This window comes from Antennarius striatus, chromosome 16 (assembly GCF_040054535.1).
Source record: "Antennarius striatus isolate MH-2024 chromosome 16, ASM4005453v1, whole genome shotgun sequence".
NCBI lineage: Eukaryota > Metazoa > Chordata > Actinopteri > Lophiiformes > Antennariidae > Antennarius > Antennarius striatus.
The window spans coordinates 4,412,898-4,440,568 of NC_090791.1; the positions used below are offsets into that span (position 1 = coordinate 4,412,898).

The 27,671-nt window shown below is 44.4% G+C and overlaps 3 protein-coding genes across 4 annotated transcripts in view; 2 read left to right on the forward strand and 1 right to left on the reverse strand.

Moving 5' to 3' along the window:
• plekhh3 (pleckstrin homology, MyTH4 and FERM domain containing H3) overlaps positions 1–11,556 on the forward strand; it is a 29,049-nt gene extending 17,493 nt beyond the window's left edge. For both annotated transcript variants that reach the window (XM_068335937.1, XM_068335938.1), the window contains 9 exons: positions 383–540; positions 2,835–2,958; positions 3,830–4,127; positions 5,961–6,168; positions 6,350–6,477; positions 7,022–7,142; positions 7,587–8,075; positions 8,156–8,347; positions 9,209–11,556. In XM_068335937.1, the coding sequence (XP_068192038.1) occupies positions 383–540; positions 2,835–2,958; positions 3,830–4,127; positions 5,961–6,168; positions 6,350–6,477; positions 7,022–7,142; positions 7,587–8,075; positions 8,156–8,347; positions 9,209–9,385 (1,895 nt within the window). In that variant the 3' untranslated portion in view covers positions 9,386–11,556. The remainder of the gene's footprint in view (positions 1–382; positions 541–2,834; positions 2,959–3,829; positions 4,128–5,960; positions 6,169–6,349; positions 6,478–7,021; positions 7,143–7,586; positions 8,076–8,155; positions 8,348–9,208) is intronic.
• A 283-nt stretch (positions 11,557–11,839) lies between these two features.
• Positions 11,840–18,298, reverse strand: tubg1 (tubulin, gamma 1). Its single transcript, XM_068335940.1, has 11 exons — positions 18,137–18,298; positions 17,701–17,813; positions 17,309–17,476; positions 17,142–17,210; positions 15,916–15,995; positions 15,692–15,818; positions 14,590–14,676; positions 13,773–13,922; positions 13,536–13,688; positions 13,295–13,456; positions 11,840–12,888 (listed from the first exon to the last, which is right to left on the reverse strand). The coding sequence occupies exons 1-11, from the start codon at positions 18,183–18,185 to the stop codon at positions 12,691–12,693; spliced, it is 1,356 nt and encodes a 451-aa protein (XP_068192041.1). The 5' UTR covers positions 18,186–18,298; the 3' UTR covers positions 11,840–12,690.
• A 1,336-nt stretch (positions 18,299–19,634) lies between these two features.
• On the forward strand, positions 19,635–26,336 carry retreg3 (reticulophagy regulator family member 3). The gene is made up of 10 exons (XM_068335939.1): positions 19,635–19,697; positions 19,917–20,193; positions 21,761–21,867; positions 22,051–22,081; positions 22,188–22,314; positions 22,449–22,533; positions 23,092–23,229; positions 23,318–23,397; positions 24,089–24,221; positions 24,309–26,336. Exons 2-10 carry the CDS (start codon positions 19,946–19,948, stop codon positions 24,854–24,856), a joined length of 1,497 nt encoding a protein of 498 aa, XP_068192040.1. The 5' UTR covers positions 19,635–19,697; positions 19,917–19,945; the 3' UTR covers positions 24,857–26,336.
• The last annotated feature ends 1,335 nt before the right edge of the window (positions 26,337–27,671 follow it).

A 27,671-nucleotide genomic window follows, 5' to 3' on the forward strand; every position in this document is an offset into this window, starting at 1 on the left:
CTGTAATGACACATTTTTGCACGTTCACCAAATGCGATCCAACTGTACTTTTGTTTTTAAATTTTTTTACCCTCATTTTGTGTCCATTTTTGTTGAGGGTTGCTAGAGAGGAAATCCACTGAGGGTTATGACTCTTGTCCTGGCTTATCTGCAGAGAAACTGTTCTTGTTTGGTTTCGGCATGGTCTGAGGTTCCTCTCGGGCCAGCTTTTGATCCTCAGAGAAACTGAAAAAGGAAGTTGGGGAAAGGGAATCACACCAGATATGTGGGCTGTCCAGTGCTTCCCCTTTTTACTAGAATTACACTGTCCGATGAGGCAGTGCTGTTTGAATTACAAGTGGTAGTCATATTTAAGGTTTTGTTTTTTGTGCATTTCTTTCAGGTTACTGGGGCATCACAGTATATGGACGGAAGCACTGCTACAGGTTATACACCAAGCACTTCAACGAGGCTGTGCACTGGGCGTGTGCCATCCAAAAAATCATTGATACCAAAGCACCAGTGGAAACGCCAACGCAGCTCCTGATTCGGGACATCGAGGTAGATCATACATCACACACTCTCCCCCTTGCCCTGTTACCAAACAGGTTTCATTCCAAACCTTCTCTTCCCGTCTTTCACTTTTAAAAGGTCTCAAGTATTTTCCTAAATAAATGTATTTCAAGTTCTGTGGTGCTTGGAAAAGTTGGATTTGTGTCTACCCTCTCACGTGGAACTAGTCTGGAGTGCATTTATAAGAGACAGTCTTATTTTTAGACCAGGGGTTGCTATAGAGCCCACATGCTGGAATCTTATTGAGCAGACAGACGACTCATCTTGCATCAGTCTGCCCCTGGGGTGAAGAGAGAGGGGCCGTCTTGGCAGAAGAGGGCTTGGCGTGAAGCGGCAGGGCCAGATAAGCGGTCCTTCCCCTGGCTTTTGGCCTCCATAATCTCTCAATGAGAGTCTCTAATCTCGGAAGAGAGTGGTTAATCTACTTGCCCCTGTCTGCTTCCCCAGGAGGGGCCGGGCATACCTTCTGGAGGAACAGAAGGGGAACTTATCGGTATTTAATATTTTGCTTTTTCCCTACAAAGCCTCATCTTCTCTTTTTGTCTGTCCACTTTTACACACTGGAATAGACCAGGTCTTTTCTTTCCTGAGCGTTACCTTAGGACTGCTTTTGCAAACGAAACAGAGAACGAGCTGTACAGCTTTGTGTGAACGGGGTATTCCATTTTACCTTTAAGGATTCATACAGGGATTGCAGTTTTATGCTTTTACTGTCAACCAGAGACTGTGTGTGACAGGGATAGACTGGCAAGATTTGTGAACAGATGGGTGAACAACTCGAGTCATAAATCAGCCATGCATTATGCTAACAGTATGTAAGTTTCCATACACTCTTCGTCGGTCGATGTTGTAAAAATTCTATACCTCTGGCAATTTCTGTGCTCAGCACATTGCTGGGAATGATTTATTCTGAAAGACTAAAATCTGATGTTCTTGGACATACACTTGTTCACGTGAATGCTGAGACTTGGAAACGGTTTTATGCCACTGGGAATGCGCTAGTCTGGATCCGTTCTGCTGTGTCTGAAGCAGCAGCACTGAAACCTACAAATTATTGCCATTGTCACTTAAAAACAGCTCAAATGAAACTGAATTATGGGGGAAATTGCAATTGCATACTTCAGTTAATTTGATCACATGTACACTGACTTGTGTAGTTCATGAATATCACGTCACTTTCAGAAATAACTGCCAAACGTTTTAATGTGCTCCCCATTTCATGGAAATGGTACTTCATTGGTACTAAAGTTTATATGTTGCTGTTCCTTGGCTGACATTTTCACAAACTTAGTCTCCTAAGCCCCTCCCCTTTGTGCTACATAACCAAAGATGGCGAGGGATGTTGAGGGTGTAAAGTGCCTATTGTTCCGCACTCAACCTTTCTGGCGTTTTAAGTACCGCCATGCCATCCAGATACTCCTGGTATTTTGCATTTTGACAGGCAAAAATTTGCTAGATGTTATCTGTTGCTGTAAAGAAACGTAAATGAACACACACAAAAATTCAAACGCAAACTCTGCAGAATAGAAGTCTAGAAGTCATGCTGTTTAAATTCCAAAATGTTGAACTGCTGCTCACTTGAGGAGAAAAACGAAGGAAATGCTAGAATATAATAGCCGAACCGAGTATACACAGTATAGACACATCAGTGCTGGATGTCGCATCCTGCTGCACGTGATCTCCACAGATCTAATTCCCACATTTCTCGAACAGACAAGCCTGTCACCAGTGTGCACCGATCTCCCCATAAGAATGTGTCAACTTTGCCCCACTGAGGAGGGGTAAGAGAGGGGCTTAAAACCAGTGAGGAAGGGTGGCAGGAGGGATGAGGGTGCAAGAATTGAACCAGAGCAGGGGCAACATCTCTAATGAACAACAGGTGCTCAAGGGGCAGGAAGCCATCTGTACCGCTGGAAGGCATCAATCCTCAGATGAGCAGAGGACACACACACACACACACACACACACACACACATACACACACACACACACACATACACACACTCAACTCATTGACACCAGTGGATAAAATACAACGTGTCAGTCACGCTGGTGCACTTTGCTGGGTCATCACTTGACCTTCCTGCTGCTTTGAAAGTTGCCAGAGCTGAGTCGTGACCCCGAGTCAATTCGACCCCGGCGACCCCTGCCAGACAAGCAGACACAATCAATCACCCACTCACTTTCTGCGCTCCATGTTTGCATATTTAAAGCATATTTTCTGTTTTTCTGTGTCCACTGATGTCATTGTGACCCCCCCCCCCTCCACTTTTGTTCTGTAGGAGAATAAGTTCCACCCTGAGGTAGTGGAGCACATCTACCAACACAACCCCATCCTGAAGTACACCCAGAGCCCCCTGTACGCTCCGCTGCTGCCCTTCCCCTACGGCAGCCTGGAGCACACATGTAAGCATTTAACATGTACATGTCATTAATTATCAGAGAGAGGATCTACCTGTGTCTATTTAGCTACCAGCTAGCTATCTACTGTATATAACCAGAAGTCTATCTCATTGTCTGGTTAGCTGTCTGCAGAATAACTATCTGGAAATCTGTCTATTTGACCACCTATTCCATAATTATCTCTGCAGCTATCCATGGTATCTATATCTATCGATTGATATATCAATCTATCAATCTCTCTAGCTAGGTTTTCGTGTAAATTGAAATTCCTTACACATATTAAAATTAAAAATAACTGCTAATAACAACTTAAATAACTTCTTTCTGGCTGTCTTTCAGTGAATTGCATCTTATTCAATTTAAAAAAACAACCTTTTTTGTCCCCAAGGGGCGATTGAAAGCACATAAAGCATTGTTGGTACAAAGACAGGATTGGTGCACGAAAAGAAATGCAGAGTGCAAAGAACAAAAACCAGACTCAATACACAGAAAACCAACACTAACACTAAAATACACGATAAACAGAAATGTGCAATGTAAACAGGTGTTTGCAATGAGCTAATAAATATACTGTTTTAAAAAAAGTAAAACTATAAAGATATCTGTTAGAAACGCTTCATATTGGGCAGCATTATGTGTGTTATGAACAGTGTAAACAGTGTAAACATAAAGGTCGAGGTCATGACTCTTTCATGCTTGTTACTAATGGGAAAGAACAAACAATCTCTCTCAAATAGGCTATTTTGAATTAATCAGACTTCATTTAAGTCACTTGAAGATGTCTTTTCTTGCTATTGCTGCTTAAACTAGGAAACTAAAGGGTTAAAGGAAAGTAGTGCTCAAGTGCTCTTCCTCCTCCTCTTCCTCCTCTCAGACCACAGCGGGAAAGGCTACGGCTCCATACGCGACGAGGCCGTGAAGCTCTTCAACTGTCTGCAGCAGCTGGAGTCGGCTCGGGACCCGGTCCCCATCATCCAGGGGGTGTTGCAGACCTGCTTGGACCTGCGGCCCCTTCGCGACGAGGTCTACTGCCAGCTGGTGAAGCAGACCAGCTACACCCCCGCCCCGTACACCGCTGCACACCTCCGCTACTGGCAGCTGCTCACCTGCATGAGCTGCACCTTCCTGCCCGGACCCACCGTCCTGAAGTACCTGCGCTTCCACCTCAAGAGGTGAGACTTAATCAAGTCAAGTGTTGATTAATATCAAATGCTAGGCTGCGAATAAAAAAAAAAAAACCCCAACTTTATTTGTTTTAACGGAAAATTTCCTACAGATTGTAGAAATGCCAGTAACTCACGTATTTGCATATGCAAATGGAAAACATGAGGTTTTATTAGCGTTTTTCTTTCTCTTACTCCAGTTACTTATGGAAGACAGGTCGTAAAAACCGACAACAAATCCATCTTTGTTTTGAGGTTATAGAAACCAAAATTATTGTTTATTTTGAATGAAAATGCCATCTCAGCGCCACGAGAGCGGTGCAGCGATCCTGGAGTCGGTTGTTGGTGATGACAGGGGGGCGGGGGGGGGGTGTCACACATTGAATGGTGGGAAGTGAAGGTACCAGTAGCAGGGAAAACACATGGGTCTAGACAGCAGACAAAAGGTAGGCGCCAGCACCACTGACCACCAGTTTAGATATAGCAGTGTGATATGCATTCACATTGTTAGCATGTTCCCGCAGGCGGATCCAGTGTTTAGGCCTGGATCTGTTGGTCTGAATTAGCCTCTCTGTTGGCCATATTAATCTAAGTTAGAAGAAGAAGCGTTAATCTCCCTCCTTTGATTTTTTTTGTGTCACGCCACGCCGTCTAACCGCTAAACTTTTCTATCTATACATCCGCGCTGGGAATCGCCGGCGCTAATGGAACAGTTGCGTGCAATGGCAGCTCGTAATTACGCTGTGGAACTCGCTTGCGTGTGTTTTATTTTTTTATTTTTTTTTGGTTACGCGTCGCACATCGCTTCTCACGCACTCTCCCGCTCTCTGGATCAAGTCGCTGAGGACTGGAGCTGGCCCGTGGCCCCCAGTAACCCCCCCCCCAACCCGCTGCCCTCAGAGACCCTGAGGGGAATGTCTGCCGTCTGAGAGAATAGGCCGGGAGACAGAACTCAGGAGGAAGAGGAGGAGGAGGGGTGGCGACGAGAAAAAATAAGGATCACACGGACTCAGTGGTACATTCCTAATTAATTTCCAGCGGGACAAATCCCACCCCGTGGCCGTATATTTATGAGAGAGCGAGACATTCAAGGAACAAGATGGCCTCTTTCTGTCGGGAGGAGCGTTTGAGGCTCTCTTATTCGCCTCACTGTCGCATGTTCTGTATATTTTGGCCTTAAAGTTACAGCATAATCGTTTCCTTCCTGTCGCTCCCCGTGTGTCTCTACGCTGAGCTCATACGTCCACCCATTTGTACTTCACACCTTTACTGCTCTGTAAAATGTCCGCGTTTAAACTTCAGGCTCCAGCTGGAGCGTCGTTGTCCATCGCTTGTGTGTAACTTCCACCACAACAACAACAACACACACACACACACACACACACACACACCTAACACTACTGGACACTCCGTCGGGAGGAAGTGGCAGGTCACCCTGGTTCACAGGAGCGGAAACACCTTTTCCTGTTTCGTGCTCTACCCAAAGTCAAACATGTTTTCTTTGCCATTTTCCTTTTTCTTTGAAGGATTGAGGGACGTCGAGGCTTTTAAGAGCCGAAGAGCTAAAAGCGAGAACATTTGTCATTCTTCACCTCATTGACTTTCAAGCGTTGCCAACCCCAAGGAAAATAAAGAGCCCATTGGAATCAAAGGGGGGGTGACGCACAGTAATCATAAGCGTAATCACTTTTCAAGCTTTAATTCGCATCAGGGAGCATTAACAAATTCTCCCGCTTACGCATCTAACATTCTGATTTTGCTGGCAAACGCGTAACAATTCTAAAAAGTGTGCACGCATATGTGGTAAATACCCACCCTCCTCCCTGTCACCCTTTGATTCAGAATCCAGAGCCAAAGCCCCGAGTCTGAGATGGATAACTATGCGTCATTCATCAGCGAGGCACTGGAGAAAACCAAGTGCAGGGAGTGTGTGCCATCCTGGGAGGAGATCCAGATGCTGATGAACCGAGAGGAGATGTTGTGTACCGTACACTACCCCGGGCCCGGATCCTGCCAGCTCTACATCAGTTCTCACACGACTGCCAACGAGGTTTGGCCAAAAACAAACGGAAAAAAAAAAAAAATCTGTCTTCAACTTTGTGGCACAACTTTTCTCAAAAGTTCAAACCATCCTGTCCTAATAAGTCATACTAATCAGTTCTTCCACTCTTATTATTATATATTACATACCCAGGTGCCTTAGTAACGCTCTTTTCTTTACCCCTTCCCAGGTGGTGAGGAGGATGCAGGAGAAACTCGGCCTGCAAGACAGCAAAAACACGTTTGCCCTCTATCAGCAGAATGCATTGTGGGAGCAGCCAGTGGCGGGCAGCACGCTGATAGCAGACGTCTTAACCAGGTTTGTGAATGTCTTCACCCCCCTCCCCTCGTAAAACAGAGCAGACAGACACCAGGAGGAAGTCAGACACAACAAAAAACAGGCAGACGGGCGTCCTATCAGCACCCTCTCTATGTCTGGCAGCTATTTGTCACTCGTTGGATGAATGTGAACCGAGCCAGCGGACTGTATATTTATCTTCGCCGGTCCGACTCCCATGCTGAATGTTATCCAGTATCCTTGATAAATGTTGACCTTGCCTCATCTCGTTGGTCAAACACGACACCCTGCTGGGAAACTGGACTTTGTGTCTCTATTTCCTGTCAACGGAGGTATCCAAGGTGAAACTGATGTCATTTGGGTCGTTGGAGGCTGAAACGATAAAGCTGAAATAAAAAGGGATCTGTTTTGGGGTTTTTTTGTTTTATACCAGCGCGGGCGTCCGTGTCCCCCCACAATATCAAGACAGAAACGTGTAACATATTAACATCCAGGCTTAATATTCCCGGTATACCATTTGTAAATATTAGTATATGTCCCCCCCCCCCCTCCCTTTTCTGTTCAGTTTCTCCGCCAAAGAGTCAGAGTCTAAATCCCAGTGGAAACTGTGCTTCAAACTCTACTGCCTGTTGGATGCCGACAGCATATCAGTGGACAGCGTTGAGTATCTCCTCCTCTTCGAGCAGGTAAGTCATCCAGAGGGTACGTCCTCCTCAAAGAGCGACCTTTTCAGTGCCCGTAATGAAAAAAAGAATAAAAATATATATTCAGATCATTTATCATCCTCCAATGATTCATTCCTGACATTTCATCGGTTTATTATGTTATTGCTTAACAATAAATAATCTCCTATGGGCAGTGGTTGTAGTAAAACCCACTGCATTAAAAAAAAAAAAGTATGAGTAAGAGCACTGGCTTGTGTTTTTGGGGGCAAAAGGCAGCCAGCTCTGGCTTCATTAGAACATTTTTCCTGAGGATTCCTATAAAAGAGTTATGGGACAAAATAAAACAGGGCGGGGGTAAGAAGGGATTGATGGCAGGAATGAAGCTGTTACTGACAAGTTGTACCTTCTTGTCTTTCCTCGTTCGGTCTCTCCCTGCTTGTCCTGGCTCGGGTTTTGGATCTGCAGTGCCATGAGATGGTGGTACGCGGCCAGCTTCCAGCGTGTGAGGAGGACCTGCAGGCCCTAGCCGCCCTGAGGCTGCAGTGCCTGATGGGGGACTTCAGCACGCACGCCCCCTGCCCTCCTCTGGATGAACTCTTCCCCGGTCACATGCTAGAGGCTCGCATCCTCGTGTCCCTCTCCGCACCCCAAACCTTACCTCCGTGTCCGGTGGCGGCTCAGGGCTGCCCGGCCACGCAGCGCTTCCCCTCGGGGCTCCTGGCGGGGACGCTGTGGAACCACACGGCCACGGCGGCGCACAAACAGAAGGTGGAGCAGGACCTGCGACTGCGGTCCCGCCTGAAGGAGGAGGCGGCGGCCGTCATGGGATCCATCCTGGAGCGTTGGAAAGGCCTGGCCGGCTACAGCTGCAGGGACAGCATGGCCGCCTACCTCACCATCGCACGCCAGTGGTCGGGCTTCGGATGCACTCTTTACGAAGTGGATTTTTATATTGTGAGTGTTTGAATTTCATATAAACTTCCTGAAAATGACTTCCTATTCCTGACGTTTTTCGTTTTTTTCCTCCTATCCAGAGTTCGACAGGAAGCTTTTCCCAGAAGTTGTGGCTGGGCGTCGCTGCTACGGCCGTGTCTCTCTATCGGCAGGGGGAGGCCGAGGCCTTGGAGTCCTTTCCTTACGGCCAGATCTGTTCCTACGGCGTTTCCGATAGCAACACCTTCAAGATCACAGCTGGAGATCGGGATCTGCTGTTTGAAACCACCAAGGTACCGCGGCAGACACACCACGCTCAGGTTTACAGCAGATTGCATCCAGCGTGGGGGGGGGGGGCAAGCAGCCTTATCACCATGCAATGAAAGAAGCACACTGTCTGCTCATGATAACCCCCCGCCCCCTTCCCTCCAGCGCTACGATTCACTTTAAAAGCATTTATTAATTTAATTTAAACAGCGAGGACACGACCTGCCCTGACTGTCCGACCCATCCTAACCAGCAAAAAGTCCAACTTCCTGGCATTAAACTGTTGTTGGGCGTGAGTCGTATTAACGTAGAAATGAATGGATGGTTGGTTAAAGCAATGGGAGATATTTCTAAGAAACGTGTACTTTCAAAACAGTTTTTTTATGTATTTTTTTTTATTACTAGAGAACAAATCTTTCCTTTCAGTTGGCAGATTTTCTTGCATCTTCCCACACAGGGAAACAAAAACCCCCTCTGTTATCACAAATTAAAGAACAAATTCTGGACCTGGTATTGCACTGACAAGACCTTGCAGGGATTTGATCCGCGGAGCAGGAAGTTGCGAGGTGCAAGTCGAAGCTCTCCAGTTTGTTTCCATGTTAAAATGGGTTTTATAGGGAAGGAGATGAACCTTTTTTTTTTTTTCCTGCAGCAGCTGCTGAACAAAATATGTCAAAGTGAGAAAGCTTTCACACGCACGTAAAGCCTTTTCTGATCGAGGCGTGTGTGTGTGTGTGTGTGTCATCGTCGACTTCTGGAGGGTCTAGTTTTTCTAGTAGTGGAATGACATCATCTCTCTCCGCCCTCCTGTCACCGCGCCAGCCCGACACTCAGACTGCCACCAGTTTGACCTCCTGTTCTTACTGGTTCTGTCCTTTCTGTCACAGCTGACTGAGATCATGCAGCTGATGAACGCCTACTTCAGTGCCATCCATCGTCAGCGAGGGAAGGGGGCCGGCGAAGTCCCGGATCCCACCATCGCCGAAAGCACAGACGTGGGATTCCATCACCTGACCTCCACACTGACACCCGCCCTGCTGGAGCTGCCCTCGCACCCCGTTTGAAAGGGACTCCCAACACCCCAACCAACCCCACCCCCCTCAGCCGCCAACGTCCTCCTCCGTGTGGCCCCTGTGAGGCCCAACCCAAGTCCTCGGGACACCACGCCTCCCCCACTGGGAATGGCACGGCAGCCAAAACAAAGAGAGCGCTGTTTTCACTCCCATCCGTGAAAATAAACCCTCGCTGAGCTTTCCAGCTGAAGGAACTGGCGCTGGAGTAGGGGAGGTGGGGGTGAGGTGGGGGTGGCAGGAGGGGGGAAAGAGAGCCTGGAGCAACACGGGGAAGGCAAGGGGTTCTGTTTTGCAAGTGAGGCCAGAAACCCACAGAAACCAATGCGGTCGCTGATGAGCCGTCACACACCCTCCACCCCATCCTGTCTCGCAACCACCTCTGTTACCCTACATGGCAACACCACCCGCCTCACCCCTTCTCCCCCCACTCCACCACCCCACCCCCCCCTAGACAATGTGAGACGTTGGCGATGGCCTTGCAACATCGGAAGCTTTAGGACTTGGCAACGATAAGCTGCGGTCGTCGCTCCACGGAGGTGAAACACTACTCTCTTTCTCCAAGCGTGCCATATTTCTGTTGCCGTTGTCTTTTCATACATGGCTGGAATAGTGTTGAGAACACACACAAACACACACACACACACACACACACTCGCTCATGTGCCCTTACGCTGACACGTTCAGAGACGGTCAGTTTTCCTAAGGCCCCTGCCAGGCTTGCATTACCTGGAACTGTTGATGCAGCGAGGCATTGCGAACCTGGAACTGGAAACAGATGGCGAGCTCCGAGCTCAGTATAGACCCTCACCTATGGGATTAACCGTATGAGAACGTCTGTGTGTGTGTGTGTGTGTGTGTGTGTGTGTGTGTGTGTGTGTGTGTGTGTGTGTGTGTGTGTCTGTTTGATCAAGAGTAAAAACCGTTTCCTGGTTGACACTCAGGATTTGAGTGGACTGCGTTTCGCATAAAGGATTTTTTTTTTTTTTTTTTTTTGTTCGAGCCGTTCCTACTTGGTTTTCCACCTGATGCTCTGACGCGTCCTCCCGTCACGCTGCTCGTCTTGGCTGTAATCCTCGACACGAAAAAAAAAAAAAAAAAAAATTTGGTTAACACTTGACTGATCATTTTGCTTATGTCAGCACGCTAAGTCAGCCTTTGTACGCTGAATAGAAAGGGCGTGTCTGATCTAGTTTTTTTTTTTTTTCTTTTTGTATTTGTATATAGATAGAAGTTAAACTTATTGTAGACACGACTGCCCCAGAGGAGACACGGATCACAACGCAGTTCCCCCGGCTGTCCAAAATCTTTTTGATCAGGCTTTTGTAGTATTATTTATGCTATTTTTTACTCTTCCTTTATGTCTTAAATGCAGACCCAGGTGTTATGTTTTTTATATATATATATATATGACCCCCCCCTGGGACCCATGAGTGCTTTTGGCTCGGCTCCTTAAAGCAGATCAAATGTGTAAATCCTGTGTAGCTCCTTCTTTGTGTTTCTCCCATTATTCTTGTAAAGCCAAAGTTTTTGCCAAGTCACGGGTTTTTGCGCATGGACCAAAGATGTTTTTTTTTAAAAACATAAGCTTTTATGAGAAAAATATCCCAAAGCATACCCCCCACCCTCCTCCTCTCTCTCTCATCCGCCGCCCTCCATTCATATTTGACTTTTCTAACGTTTATTCATCTTTCTTGAAACTTGAAATACGTCTCAGAGACACAGACATCCTCTCGCCTATGTACAACTTTAATGCAGTTGATGACCTTTTTTAGGAAATCTGACAACACAACACAGGCCTTGTAAATATGGTTTGAATACTGTCTGCAACACAACCCCACGCAATAACCAGCCTCAAGATTAAAAAATCTCTCACCGTGAAAGGCCTTGTCGTGTCACTGCACAGTCAGCCGTCTCCTGTTCAAAAGCAGGTCTTTGTTTTTTCTACTGCAGCTGCAGGCAGCTCTGAGCTCCATGAAAAGAAAAAGAAAAACCAAACTGCGGATGTTGTTGCATTGTATTAAGCTTGTTTGTATGCTGCATGGTACCTTTTTATGTAATGTGTGTATAGTAAATTGCACTATTTGTTTGTTATGAACTAACTTGGAAGTGCAATAAAAACTATAAATACTGTACGTAATTAATAAAAAAACAACACCATTTTACCACATTTCCTCTCTGCTCTTTTTGTTTGGACTCTGCATGCGACACTCTTTCACCATCATAGTGCATTCTTGGGCCTTCACTAGTGACTAGCGCTTAGCGTCACTAAGTGTTTCACGTTCCCCTGCGGTAATGAGGCTTCACCAGGTTAGACGGATCGGCCGCCGCTGCACAGGAGCTCCAGGTAGAGTAAGAAGTGTTTTATCTTTTGATGTGGTTTTATTTGATAATGAAGTAAAGTGACCTTTAAGTAACTAAAGAATAAATACAAAAATAACTGAAAAATGTCTTTTATTCATTTCCAACAGGTCCAAAACAAAGCAACACAAAAGCAGTATATTCAAAAAGGGACAACAGAGAACCGGCTGTAAAGTATATTTACAAGCAGAGGTAAACGCAAACCTACCCTCACGCACACACACACACACACACCACATTCATCTGTGCAAACTTTGAATTGTAGGTGGCCAGTGTTCAAACATCAATGCCATGCATGCGGCAGATAACTTTTTTTTATTGTTTTTGGCTTCAGTCCAACGTCAACTCAACATTCTAGTTTGATTGCAGTGGAGGCAGAAGGAGCGATGTGCAGCAACAGACAAGACGTGTTCGGGATGGAAGAACCTGCAATTAAACATGCAACACATTCTAATCCAAATATCCAAGGCGATCGCTATTTATTGTTTAACCATCCGCTGCACAAAAGAAGGTAAATTACTCGGTATAAAAATAGTCTGAAACGAAGCAACAGGTTCTTTCATTGGACAAAAAAAAAACAAAGGGGAAAAGCTGAGTAATGGAAAAAGGAAGAAAGGCCTATTAACACACATTTACATTGTTGATTGTTTTGTACTAAACGCATTGATTCCCAGGAGTGCTCTGACTTTCACGTCACTGGACTAGTGGGTAAGTACTGTTAGATGGTGTCACTTTGCTTTTTCATTAATGTAATAACTCGTCCCTCTTAACGTCTGAGACAAAAAATATACTTGACTATTAAACGCTACCAACAGTCAATAAATACCCGTCTATTTTGGGGCTTTTGCATCTGACAAAATGTCGAAAACGGATGGAACAAGCTAGATAAACATGTATGCAGATTGGTTTGCGGTTTAGAGATGAAACCAAAAGTCTGTTCATTGTTCTTGGGTTCCCCAGGATATGTAGTCGGGCCTCGTGGCGGCGCTGTACTCGTTCACCAGCTGCTGGACCACCTCACGAGAGTTGTCCAGCTCGTCGAAGTTGTCCTTGAATATGTCCTCTTTGCGGAACTGCTCCAAGAAGGCTTCGCGCTTACGCAGTTTGTCGTATTGCCGACACGTCCGTTCAAACAGCTGTGGAAAAGGAAACGAAAATGCAAAACTATGATATGATTCTTTGAATGATTTATCCCCCGGCATCAAGAATAATATTTTTTTTAAGGCATTCTAATAAAACCGAGAGCTTTCTAAACCATCTTAGAATAAATCTTTTGCTCAATTTCCCAGTTCATATTTTAAACCAACAGGAAGGGAAATAAGCATCTACAGCTTCGAGGAATTGTCCTGGTTTCTCTTGGAACCGTTTTGGCGTGCTGATCCAAAATGTCATTTTTGTGGGCTTCCCCTCAAAACTGCTGCTGTGGCGGCTCGACTTCTTTTTTAGGACAACATATGTCCTCAAGTAATAATTCAGAGGAGGCAGACGCGGGTCTCTGTGGAGCTAAACAATGGAGGAGAAAAAGTAAAGACGAGCACTTACAGAGGAGATGCTTGTGTGGTTGGCCATCATCAGGCCGCTGACCCGATGGGCCGAGGGGAGGTACGGGGACTTCCTGGACAGAGCCACCTGGATGCTGGCAGGACCCCAGGGGATGAAGCTGGCCAGTTTACGCTCCCGGATCCTTTGGAGGCTTTTGTGCACCTACAGTCACGTGAAATGAGTGTGAAAACCTTCCAAATGTGTTACAAAGAAAAAAGAAAAAGGCGTTGTGCGTTCGCACCTGCGTGGGGTCGACCTCTCCCTGGATGATGTTCAGGATGGCGATGTAGCAGTGGCTCGGCTGCCTCTCTCTTCCCGTGGACACCATCACGTTCTTGGGTTGCAGGAGCCTCCTCATGACATCCAGCACGGTGGTTTTCCTCACACTGGCGACCTGAAAGAGCGAATGTTTTCTATAGGGGCAATCTAGCATCCAGTTCTTTTCCCTCCGTCAGCTTTATCCCTGATCTGAACTCACCGACTGGTCGGTGGTAAGTGGCGTGTACCCAGTCATGAGGAAGTGGAGGCGGGGCGTTGGGATGAGGGACGCGATCAGGCCGATGAGGTCGTTGTTCATGTAGCCCGGGTAGCGCAGGGTCGTTGTGCTTGCAGACATGATGGTGGAAACCTGCGAGTGTGAAATCAGTTTAGAGTAAACTGATTACAATCAACTGCATCTCAGTGACTTTGCATGAATCCTTGAATGTCGCCGTTACAACACGGTCAAAAAAAGTCAGACGATTCTTCTAAGAAACTGGGGGGAGGGGGAAACATCTCTGCACGCTGGTCTGAGCTCTTGATTTACATTTGTCAGATTCTTTGGCAGTTTCCCAACTGTCAGACTGACGTCTCATCTAGCAGCACGAACGGCGGGAGATGAATTCATCCGCTGTTATAGCTTATTAAACTGGTTGTCTGTTCTCCACCTAGCTGAGCTATGTCGTACACGCAGCCGACTCGCACATTATGCCAAACACGTGTAAAGTATAAACCTGTAACCGTCCTAAAGGGAGCCGACACACCGTTTAATGCGTGCAGTCTTGTGTAACTCGTGTCAGTGGAAGCTGAAATCCAGTTTGACGTGCAACTGACTCGCCAAACTAGTTTGAATGAATCTAGTCATTTTTGCAGTGATTGGCGCTTGTCTGGTACAGTCTGTCTTTACGTTTGTCTCTGTTTAAATACAGACAGGCAGTCTGCCATCGGCGGCTATAAAACCCGCTGACTGACGAGTTGAGAGAACAACAGGAGGCGGAGGAAGGACGTTAAAACAGCGTGACGTCTCTTTCACTCACCAGCTGATTGATCTGGGAGAACGAAGGGTTCTGGATGTGGAGGCGGTCCGTGGCGATGCGATTCAGAGCCGTGTTGTCCAGCACCACCTGACGCACAACGCAAACACACAGAGGAACAATGGACAATGAAGATTCCCCCCAGCACAACAGACCGAGGAAGGTTAACACACGGCTACAGTTAAAGGGGGGAGCGAGAGGATATTGCAATAATAATGCAGTCAGGGAACCTCATAAGTAGCAACACAGTGAGCTGTTGTTAGGAGGGCTGAACATAAAAGACACTCTGTACAGTTGCAACAGGGGAACCAATTCTTGGGCAGATCCTATTAGCCCTCCAGCTAATTTAATCAACATGTGGACTTTAAGCAAGACTCTGGAGGAAGTAGTTATTAAAGAAGAAACCCTGTTAGACTATCAGAGCGTCTCTGACTAATAGAATCATCAATTTAAGACATTTAATAAGTCTTATTCGCGATGCCGGAACAGCATTTACGTCTTCATTAGTCTGCTAGATGCCCTGAAGCAGCAGACAGATTATCATCACACGGAAACCAAAATTAGAGATTGATTATTTAATTGATTAAAAATTTATTTTCCACTTTTATTAATGTGGGTGCTCAAAAAAGTTTATATCGATTGCAACTTAAACTACAAGCTTAAAAGCTGTTGCATTAACAATGGCATGACTTTAGAAGGCAAGTGAAAACCAGTTTTCAGCAAAGGGTGAAGCAACGATCTGTCTTCATATTTGTGATATTTTCTCCAGTGGAACATTCCTTTAAACAGTTTAAAAAACAAGTTTGAGGCCACCTAAAATTAATTAACAGTTTACTCTTTACTAGCTTCATTTTGACCCCTGCCATTAGGAATACATGAGGACAAATTTATTAAAAACACAAACATCTCCTAATTTTCCTGGCGATTCCACTGAATGCTTTTTTTTCTGTTAAATAATTTTAGTGTCCTCTTTGGAGGAACAGTGATTCTACAGAGTTGCTTTTTGCCTTTAGCGTGTTTTTTGTTGGGTTATTTTCAGCCGCGGCCTCAAAGAGGTGCAACGAGATTAATCAGCATCCATTGAAGGAGAGCTTCTACTGCTCACCACGCAATCTGCGTTCTGGGTGAGCCTCTTCAGCGTCAGCAGCGAGTTGTATGGCTGAACCACTACATCGCTCATCTCGTCCTGGTTTGGAAAAACCGAGTATGTCTGCACCAGCTTCTTCGGGTACCTGGATGTCAGGAAAAGTACAGATTACTCACGTCAAAAATGCTACGTGAACACATTTTGCAGTCATTCTTTCAGCTTAAATGAAAATGTTTGTGGACCTGTCGTTGAGTTTCTCCAGCAAGTAAGATCCCAGTCCTGAGCCAGTCCCCCCAGCGATGGAATGACACAGAACAAATCCCTACACAGATGAAACAGTTACTTATTACTTGTGGTTCAAATTTGTAGCTACAGAATCTGCCACGTGTGTAGAAAACCTACTGATGCAGAAAGCCGGGCATGTGTGGGTGAGCAAATGCCGCTCTTTCTGGGCTGTTATATAAATGGGAGTGTAGCCCCACCTCGCAAATAGACTTCCTTACCCCCCAAGACAGCCCAGTAATACCTGCCTTCTACGCTCGCCCAGCTATTATCACCAGAAATGCTACACACCACACCCTGCCAACATACACATAGTCGCAGCAGCTTGGCCCACCTTCTTATCCAATGCACACATGAATGCACACACTAAATAATAATGTGGGGTTGTAATGTGAATGAGTGAGAGAAATTGCAGACCTTTGAGGGGAAATGTGAGTGTTATTTCACAGGCGGCTTGGAGTTCAAGAAAGTTCACCTCTTAGCCTAAAAAAAAAAAAGCTAAGAATAATACTGAGCCATGGCTGGGCATCAAGTGTTTTTAAGTTGGAAGTGACAGAATTTGAACATGTTAAAAACCAATTCACTTATGTTAATGAGTTTTATCACAGAAAACATTAAGAGTGTGAACCAATACTTTTTACACTATAGATACTGAATAAGCTGAGCACAAACCCAAAGGCCGCCTGAGCTGCACCAGCCGAAACAGCCACAAAACGAACATAAAGTGAACAGAACCACCACAAAGTGATGCACGATCACCACGAGGGAACGTAACGCAACCTCAATGAAAGGCAAAATAACCATAAAGGGGCAGAAGATGACAAGGAGGAACAAAACCAAAGAGGGATACGGGCCGACCACAAAAAGATAAAGTGTGGCCACTTTGTCTCTTTCAGTCAATGATTTACACAAAATTCTATTTCGATGGATTTTATCGCAAATGAACTCTTTGACTCGACCCTGACGACAATTTTTTTTGTTTTTACTTTGCCCTCAGCTGTTTAAAGCTCAGGCTTTGGTTGCAAGTGTCTCTTGAGCAGTGTATGATGGTAGGTTGAATGCTATGTGGTTTTTCTACACTCAGGAATATCAAATGACTTTTAAATCGGTTTTAAAAAATTCCTCACAGCTAAAACAGCTATCACATTCAGCCCTGGGGACAGTGTTTGATAAATGGCAAACTTGCCTCCAAACTGTCACTGCCATCTGCCTCCCTGTCGATGATGTCAAAGATGTCTTCTTGGATTTTTTTGCCCTGGAAAGGCAGAAAATTGAGAGGAAAATTTTAGATGCTTTGTCAATTTAACTGGTATTAATGACATGAGGTAACAGAAAATCGTTTCAAGTGATCACCTGTGAATATCCACTGGCCCAGTTGTTGCCGGCACCACCACCGTGCTCAGAGAGGTAGATGTTCTCCGGGTTGTACAGGTTAGCGTATGGCGAGTTCAGGATGGAGTGGATCACCCTTGGCTCCAGATCCAGGAGAACTGCGCGGGGGATGTAGTGCTCATCATCGGCCTGTGGAGTTTTATGGATAACCACAGGTCATTTATGACTCGGTGTCGTTTAGCCTCAATTTACACTACAATCCCTCCACCTAGTGGCGCTTCATGTTGATGCACTCTTAGCTCACCGGATTAAAAACTGACTTGAAATGAATGATCTCCTAGAAAATGCACAACTAAGATAAATCGTGGTATGAAAAATAAGAAGGTGACGCATTCAGTTCTTAAAACGGATACCTGGTAGAAAAACACGTCCTTCCTGTCGGTTCCTTCTGTTGCAAACTCCTCCACAATCCCCTCCGGGCTGATGCCATGCTCCGCACACAGCTGCTTCCAAAACTCAAAACCGACTGTTGACCAAGAGGACAGATTAGCAACACAATAACATCAATACACATCCCCTAGTTGCCCTACTGCTGTATCAGATTACCCCATTACCTGTATGACCCTGCGGCGCTAGCTAACGTCAACTCGTATTGGGCTTTATAAAGCATGGATGTTTTAAAAATAATTAATAGCAACTATTTATACTGACTTTATCTAGACTTCGTTGTAGCTGTTAAGCTAGGTCTCGTCTAAACAGAGCGGTAGCTTCACAGACCATCTCAACTAGCTAACTTAACGTTCACCCACTGAATAGCATCAGACGATACTACTCTTTTCTGTCACCTACTTTGATTTCCACACTGTCCGAGTTGAAGAGTTATGATTTCTCGCGGCATGTTTGAGTCTCTGTTGCTCCTTATTCAATTAACTCGCTAGCTACTTGCTAGCTTAATGATACACGAACGGTGGACTGCTGCTAAGACCGTATCCCCACCAGCCCGCTCCTTCCCGCTTGGTGCTGATGTGACGCTCAAAACTACTTCTTCTGTTTGTCTTTGGTGGATTGCAAAACCATTGATAAAGACCTATACCGCCACCTACTGCTATGGAGTGTCATAACACGCAACGACACAGCAAATAATTATTATTATTATTTTATTATTATTACTATCAGTATATTATTATTGTTGTTGTTGTTGGTCATCCGTTCGTCCATTAGTCCACCAAATATCTTTGCCACCACTGCAGATAGATAGATAGATAGATAGATAGATAGATAGATAGATAGATAGATAGATAGATAGATAGATAGATAGATAGATAGATAGATAGATAGATACTTTATTAATCCCGGAGGAAATTGTATAGAAAGATGAAACAAAAAGAAAGATGAAAAAAAAAGATCATAGAAAGATGAAACAAAAAGCACATTACTTGGACGGCAAAGGGGATGAAAATGGGATTATGACCTTGACTTTGAGAAAAATAGGTCAAGTTCAAATTTCAACTTTTGTACACTCAGGAACTGGATGATAGAAAGATGCGGGATAAGGCCAGTGTAAGACCATAGATCAAAGCTACTGCTTTGGTCAAAGCTACTGCTTTGATATAAGCTACTGCTTTGATCTAAGCTACTGCTTTGATCTAAGCTACTGCTTTGATCTATGAAAATAGGTCAGAGCACTAGCTTTGATCTTTGACCAATTTAAGTAGGTCAGCGTCTTCTTTTGTCTAGTCTTCTGTTCCTTTTGGCTTTTCCCTTCAGGGGTCGTCATAGTGAATCTATTGCCTCCATCTAACCCTGTCTTCTGCATCCTGCAAGTAGGTAAGGGTAAAATTTTGAAATCAGGGGTGACGCCGGATGTTGCAGTCTCTGACTGCATTGGTTCTTGTTGTACTTTGTACTTGTACTCATATACTTAATTTGTAACGCACAACAACGTGTAAACCCGATTCTATTTGTAATTTTAAGTATAAATAGATACATAACTAATGCTGTAAAGTCGTGGGAGTCTTTTCCGCACTGTTGCGTTTGGTGTACAGTAGTCGTCTGTCCGAAGGACAGCACCAATCGGACGCTGATCTTAAAAAACTATGGATAGTTTTTAGCTTCATTTGTCTTGTAAAAAGCAGCTTAAGAGTAATCAAAAATGAAATTAAAAATTATGCATAGCTACATATCGATAAAACGATTTCCTAAACGAGGTTTTCACGGCTAAACAGTCTTATTGGCCCTCTGAGTTGACGGTCAATACTGTACTATTAAATACTTCCTGCATTACCTGAATGCAGCATGACGTCACGACTGTGTGGATTGTGATTGGGCCGTTGGACATTCAGAAAAACAGGCTACGCCATATTGTCAATTTTCGTAGAAAGCGAAACGTCCCACAAAAATGACAGATTAGGTGAGTGTCATCTCGCTTTAAAATGTTTTCACGTTGTTGTTGTTTTTTTAACGTGTTTGATACTAATCTAGTATAATTAGATATTCAACGTAACTCGCTAAATGCGACGCTGGCGTGTGTGGCTGCTAGTTTGATAATCCGTTAGCGTAAGTAACCCTGTGGCTGACGCTTGTCAAGCGGGTTACCTGTCTCAGTCCTGTTGTTGTTGACACGCTGCAGGCTTTACTGAACCGACGGTAGACGCTAAGATGGCGCACAGCGGGGTAACGGAAGGCGCACTCTGGGACGATTCCTCGGTCAACCGAGGGTCTGGTGCATGCCTGCGAAGTCGACCATGCTCCAGCGAGAGAGACGGTCGGGTGCGGGATGTCAAAGCTGTGCTTCAGTCCAAGTTGGGGCCCTACGAGCCCGTCCTGACCTACCTCCAGTCCGTGCTGGTCTGGGAGAGACCCCTCCTGTGTCTGCTCCTCTACGCTGCTGTCAACGTGGTGTTCTGGTGAGTTTCAGCTTTGTGCATTTTGATTGCAAACTTGCTATCTTGCTTTTATTTTAAAACGCACGGGGACTGTTTTGTTGACATGGAAAAACAGGTGGTGTTTAATGCAATGCAAAGGTTTCACCTGTCAAATCAAGACAGCAGATGGCCGTCTAGTGGAGCTATTTATAGACACACACACACAACAGTACCTTTGCTCTAATGTTCCTCCTGACTAAACCCTTTCCTTGAAGGTGTGGTGCCAATAAACTGATTAATTCTGCAACTGACAAGTCAAGATGCATTCACGCATCTGTTAATTCACAGTATAGCAGGCCTGTGAGGTGATATGTGAAGCAAGTGGCTGTGAAAAGCATATATATATGTGCTATCTTTAAAATTAGGTCAACTAAACTTAGTGAATGCATAAACAGAAGCACTGAAAAGCGCTTAGAGAAATCCAAAAGGATAAAGGTTAGTATCAGAGTGAGTTGGGGTGATCTAGATGTTATTATATGGATCAGATCACTGACCCGGGTCACAGAGAAAATGGGCTAGAATTGCTTGTCTAGTTCAGACATTCAGCTCTACGGGACATTCATGACCGTTCACTGTCTCTCTTTCAACTCTGCCTCAGCTCACACTCAGTGGGTCGAGTTGTTTCTGCCTCAGGAGATGAATTCATAACCTAAATGTGTGAAGTGAGTAACACTGGCAAGTCTCGTGGAGAAGTGGAGGCAAAATGGGAAAGTCCTGTGACAACTGGTCACAGAGGTTGTCTTTATTCTCCCGCTTTAATTTCACTGCTAACCCAAATACCATTGCACCTCCATCAGCTAATAAATTCTTTTCCAGGTTAATCTCGAAGGGATGAATGACGGAATGTTGTAATAATGTTGTTGTCAACAAGTTTTGAGGTCTTGTGATGCAAAAGCAGAGCTGCATTGAACCGGTCCATGGGAGTGTTGCTAATTTAAGTGAACACAAATCCATGTCACCACCTCAGATACAGTGATTACATGGAGAGGACTCTTTATTCCACACTTCACTTTACACAAATAAAAGAAATTATTTGCTATATTGAGGTTAATTGGAAAATATGTATTTCAAAGCTTTGTGCAAGCATTTGATAAATAAAAATCAAGTCAAAATATCAGTTTAATGTGAAAGTTTATATACATTATACAAACAGTCAAAACTACTCAGTTGGGTAAAGTACAGAACACACTTACTGTTGATATTAAAATGTAACAAATACAGTATTGATTGGCTAGCTAGCGTTAGCTGATTACTGATAAGTTCACTGTTCAACCATCAGCGGCACACAGGCTCCCCGACGCAAATCAGGATTTTCAAATGAGTGAATATTTGATGTTATTTTCCATATTAAACATGTTTTGTCCTGCTGGGGGTGTCACTGGCCCGGTGGACTGCCAGGCCCATTCAGTGGTTGGAGTAACCATGGAAACAGAGCATCACTCTCCAGCTATGCGCTGTTAGAAGCTCTCCATTTAACTGTTGATTTGGTTTGCAGTAGTGTCACTGTCTGTTTACTGATTGGCTGTTTTGTTTTTTTTAACCCTTCCAGGTTCTTCGCCCTGACCTCGCTGCGGCTGCTGTTCCTGCTGGCTTCGGGTCTGGCTGCCCTTGTTTGCATCGATACCTGGAGAAATAAGATCTGGCCACGCATAAGAGGTGCTAAATGTGGCTGTTTGTATTCTGTCCTGCTGTGACCTTATCTCTTAATTCCTCTCTGGAAAGTGTTGTGATTCTTCCTCATTAACTGTAGGTTGTTTTTGCATGCATGTACACTCATACTACTTGTCATTATGATATGTTGTACTTCTTTACATGATGGATGTTTGGCTCTCTTTTCAGTCAAAAAACTGGACGAGTCAGAATCGGAGAGGTTTGTGTCCATTAACATCAGTATTTCTACAAATATAATGCTAATAGTGGCAGAAGTGTAAATAGAAGTAAGCTAACGGTGGTATTTTTAATTTTTATTTGTCTAGCTGGGGTCTGGTGCAGCCTGGCATCCTCAGCGTCCCGGAACTGTGTCACCACATGGCTGAGGCCTGGGTCAGCGCCGCAGTCCTGGCGTCCAGCGCCCTGCAGTATAAACAACAAAATCCTGGCAAGGTGGGGAACACACGTTGTTAAAACCAGGCATGATCCATATGTTGTGTAAGGTGATCCTTGTTTCTTGTCAAACTAAACCCCACACACCTTCTCAGAGATCATTGTTAATTAATGTGGTTTATTCCTTCTGTCAGTTTTGCTTCCTGACCAGCAGCGTGTTCGCCGGTTTGGCTATGATTGGATGCTACATTCCTGGATTGGTCCTGTCTTACTCTGCTGGTGAGTCCCAGCAGAACCAGTTCTAAATACAGACCCAGCCCTCATCCTAACTGTTCTGATTAAAAATGCATTCATGGTGAAACCAGATCTGCGGGGCCCCAGTATCGGGGTCTACACGCTGTGAGGTGATTAAAGCCAGGATGACAAGCATTAAGGAGGAGTGAGGGGAGCCTGGCAGAAAGCTGAGGAGGCCGTCCTGATAGCAAGCTAATCCCCTAGCAGGGCGTCTGAAGCCTTCCATTGTTGCTCGTTCTGTACACGACACCTCCCTGCTGCTCCCTAACCTTACAGCTCGACTCACAGTAAAGCAGGCATGACTGCACTAAAAGCGATTTAAAATTCATTTCCCAACTAAATCAGGAAACAAAACAGGAAACAAATGAATCCTTTTTTGATTATGCCTCCATGCCTGAGGTATCACGTTATCGTGTTGTCTGCCTCATTTTTGGAATAGGATTTCCCAGGAACTGCTGAAGATATTTCTAGTTCTATCATGTGTTCTGAACAGATATTATTCTGCGTCTTCACTAATAACTGTATTCCTTTCCTTCTCTCTAGTGATGGCTACACTCCTCGCCCCATTGGGAGCTTATCACAGGGTTTTTCAGCATGTGAGCGTGAAGATGGAGCCGGCCCTGCAGCGGCTGGACTTCAGCCTTCGTGGATACATGATGTCAAAGCCTATTAACAATCAGTGTAAGCAATACAGAGCAATTCAGTTTCTCTCTTCCATCTTAAAAGCTGACTGCAGTCAGCTCAGTAAGTTTGTCCAATTTCTTTGCAGTTCTTCGGTTGCCCATCCGCGGTGCAGCGTCAGGCGAACTCAGTGACAGCGAGGAAGAGTTGGCTGCTTTCTGTCCAACGGTCAGTCTGGAGGCTCTCTGACTTATACATGTTTTTTTATTCAGTTGCAACTGGAAGTGGCTACCTTGTTGATGGTGGACAGCAGGTCATTCATATTTGGTTTCATATGTTAGAGCTGTAAAACTCGGAGCATATTTGTTTTTCATTGTGGGACTATTTAATGACAGTTTTCTACAAAGTGCTGAACCTAGCTTCTAACCAAATATGATGTTATTATCTGCTACCAACTGAGGAATGTCCCAGGTGTTTTCTCAGCATTCTACAACTATAACAGTTTTAATCAACATATTTCCATCATTTTTTAAAATAAACATGTTGCTGGTATCAAATTTGCAGTGATCTTGTAGCTACAGAAGAGCTTTGAAGATGTTACGTTTTTTGACGGGGAGGGCTGGGGGTCAGTCTGGCGGAGTTTGTCAGTAAAAATCAGGCTTCTAATCATGGAATTTAACTGAGTGCAACAAATTTTTAGTATGTCAGTGTGCCCCCACGAGCAAACACTGTGTCGCTCTGAGCAAAGAAACTTGCAATCGCTCAAGAACAGAAGGAAAACCCCGATAAATCCCTGTAGTGTCGGAGAAAATCCACCAAACGAGATCAATTGATGCAAAGTGCTGGCAGCCAATGAGTTAAAAAACTTTTTTACAAACTTCAGAAACACTGAACTCTTTCAATCTGCTGTGTTTTCCAGTTTGATGATGCTGTTGTTGCGAAGGAACTTGCTCTTACTGACTCTGAGCACTCTGATGCTGAGGTGTCCTACACTGATAATGGAACCTTCAACCTATCACGTGGCCAGACCCCGCTGACAGAGGGATCTGAGGGTCAGTGTGCACATGATACACTTCTTCTTACATTTCTTTTTGTCATGTTTTAACCTTTTACCAACTGGCTGTGTGGTTTTCGTGCAGATCTTGACAGACACAGCGACGCAGAGGAATCCTTCGCTCAAGATCTTGCAGACTTCCCCTCCATCAACCCTGACATCACGCTGATGGATGACGACGACGACACGAGCATCGGTCTGCCGAGTCTGGGTCCATCTGGGCTAACTAGTCACCGGACTTCAGTGCTGGATGTGGATTCTCATGTGTACTCAGACCAGGAGGATCTGGATGCAGACCTGTCTTACAGCGGCCTGCCACCCGCCTCTGAATTAACAGGAAACTTGGCCGGAGTGATCGCAAGCAACATGATTCAGGCAGCGCTGATCGGAGCGATGCAACCTCGGCCTCCGGCTTCACATCGCCAAGAGGGCTCCTCCAGGGCAGCGTCCCACCGCAGCTACCACAAGCAGTCCAGCTCTGAGTTGGACACAGACTTGGATGGAGAGGACTTTGAAATGCTGGATCAGGCTGAACTGAACCAGATGGATCCCACTGGAGGAGGAGGAGCTAGTAGACGTGGAGAGAGCCAGGGATCTACCTTTTTATCTAATCTGCTGGGTAAACCTCAGTAAGTTGTGTGTGTTTATGTTTCTGTATGTCTGTGTGCACAACTTCATGGGCAGTGCACATGCTGATAAGCTGCATGTGTGTGTTTGTGTGTGAGTGTGTGTGTGTGTGTGTGTGTGTGTGTGTGTGTGTGTGTGAGATATGATTTTAGATCCAGCAGCCCTACTGCTGATTTATATCAATATATCACTGTGAAGTATTTTCTCTTTCCTTCTCCAATTTGAAACCCCGATCACCTGAAAAGCTTTTATTTTGTAGGCTGAGCAATAGGAGATGCAACAACATAAATAAGAACACAAGACATTAAATAAACCAGCATTATTGAGCACCTAGAAGTTACAGAGGTGCCTCTTAGTGACTATGAATAAACCACAGAGCCCGTAAAACCTTTTCTACCTAGAGGTCGACACATAGAGGGCTATTTAACATGGGACCAAACATGACATTCCTTTTGGTTTAACCATGTTTCTTTGATAATATATTTAAGTTCCCTTCAGTGATTCGATAATTTTTCCATCATTTTGTCGAAGAAGCAGCTGTTTGTGTAGCTGTTGAATAGAATTCTCTGCTGTCTTTTCAAGTAGCTTGGCTGTGATCTGTTAAGGAGTTGTTGTTTTTTCGCACTTTTTTCCATCTTTATTTGGGAAGTGATCCTCATCTATGCTATTTGTTTAAAGAATGTCACGTCTGAGTCTTAAGATGTTCGACCTGGAGGAATGAAGTGTTACATTTGTTGTTTTAAAGAACTTGTGTTGCAGGTTTGCCTTTTTCTCTGTGAATGAAATCAGAATATTTTTAATGTCCCAGCCCTTTAATACAGTTCTATAGCACATTATGTTCATGTTTAATATATTGAACCAACTATGTGTGATTTTTCTAAAGTAATATTTCAACAAACATGTGTATCATTTATTTTCTCTGTATTTCATGTAGCTGACAGCCATGCTGAACTTCATAGAGGATCCTTTGGTGTGGATCATTTACTTTCCGAACTGGGAAACATGTTTACATGAAAAATTGGGTATAGCAATGTATCCTGTTAGTGTTAGTGTGTAAGTGATTTTTTTGTGGGTGGAGTTATTTCTTTGGATGTGGCTCTTTAAACAAACAAGCCTCAGTTGAGATTCAAATCCTTTTATCAGAAAGTGTAAAGATACTGACTTCCAAGTAGAGAAAGACCTTGTTGCTCTTTCAATTGTTTTATTTCTAAAGATAAATAACATGAGATTAAGTAAAAATCTGCTGGATCCATGTTTGTGGCGATGAAGTAGGAAAAATGTGCACTGATAGTAAATTGCTGGGATTCAGGTCCATAAAAAGAGGACATTGGTTTCATTTCTTTTGCCTCAGTTCACCATGACGTCACTTCCTCAGTACGAGTGATCGGCCGTGTTTGATGACGTCATCTGTATAAGTAGCGTATTCTTCTCTGTAACTGCTTTTGATATGTTTTGGTGTGCTGATAGACTTGAATAAAATGTTTGCAATTAAGTCTGTCGAGCGTGTTTTTTTCCCCCCATCTTTACATTAAACGTGTTAGTATTACCTTAGAAATGTGACTACCGAACAAGTTTACATGTGTAACCCAGGACCCACAATGCACCTTCATTAAGATAGCCTCAGTTACAGAGGTCTCACTCATTGGATCTTTCCCGACATCGCAAACAAGGATTATTCATAAAGATTAAAAAAAATATGTATTTTTGGGATGCTAAATAAGTATCAATATTGTTGATGAATACGCAGAGGGTAGTTTTGATGAAGTTCTGTAGGATAGAGACTACAAGCGGGTTTTCGTTAGCCTCATTCCTTGATCCCAGGTTCAAGACTTCCGGTTTCCAGAATCCTGCAAATGCCGAGTCAGCTGTGCGTCGCTTCAGGTCCGAGTGTGCGGCGTTTTTGCGCCACTACCCCGAGAAGCGGAGCCGCCGGCGTCAACCGACGCTCAGCCAGAACCAGCTGCATCTTCTCAGGATAGGCAAATAATTGAATTTGGCTGAAGGGGTTTATTTGTATTTATAACTATACATAACTATTAGTCATTGGGTAGATCACAGAAGCTCGGAAATCGTGTCCAGGAAGAGGAATCGGTATGTAACTCACGCACACAAACACACATGTATGTATTTATATTATATATACATGCATGGACATGTGATCTATATCTTTTATTGTTTCATGGAAGGATCAAGGATCATAAATCAATTTCCTACAATATATGTGTGACCACCTATAATATATGTGTGCTGGTTGGATAAGTACTGGCTCAGGAGTCGAGGTGGATGGATCAGTTGTGTATTTATTCCTGAGAACAATCAACCACACACAGGAATAAACTGAGTGTTGGTCGGGACACAGGCTTCAACAGCACCACAGCATGCCAGCTATTCTCTGCTGTTGGTCACCCTCAATGATCGCATCGTGGTTTGTGTTTAATTACAATAATATTTATACGCACACAGTCATCACATTCAACATTCACAGTCACATGTATTAGTAAACCACAGCCAGCTCGACATAACTCCATACTGCGATGCTCTGCTGCCATCTTCTGGCGATCATAGAACATAGCAGGCACCCTCTAACACAAATAATGAACGAACAACAAACCCAATCACAACAACTAACGTTCTATGACATATTCTACATTCAAGGTGAGCTGAAATATCACAGGAAATGTAAAATCATGAAATCATCATGAAATATCAAGATGAAGTGTTGTGACATGGGGGTGGGCAAACATGCATTAGTTCCGTTGATTAAAATTATTTGGATAGTCACAACCAGAAGCTATTGACAATCATCAACATCGTCTAACTT

Coding starts and splice junctions, on each gene's coding strand:
- tubg1 (XM_068335940.1), bottom strand. CDS start 18,185: ATGCCGCGAGAAATCATAACTCTTCAACTCGGACAGTGTGGAAATCAA. Junction 15,996..17,141: donor ATGGCAGTGACAGTTTGGAG/GCAAGTTTGCCA, acceptor TCATCTGTGTAG/GGATTTGTTCTGTGTCATTC. Junction 13,457..13,535: donor GAGAGGTCGACCCCACGCAG/GTGCGAACGCAC, acceptor ACGTGACTGTAG/GTGCACAAAAGCCTCCAAAG.
- retreg3 (XM_068335939.1), top strand. CDS start 19,946: ATGGCGCACAGCGGGGTAACGGAAGGCGCACTCTGGGACGATTCCTCG. Junction 22,534..23,091: donor GGTCCTGTCTTACTCTGCTG/GTGAGTCCCAGC, acceptor CCTTCTCTCTAG/TGATGGCTACACTCCTCGCC. Junction 23,398..24,088: donor TGGCTGCTTTCTGTCCAACG/GTCAGTCTGGAG, acceptor TGTGTTTTCCAG/TTTGATGATGCTGTTGTTGC.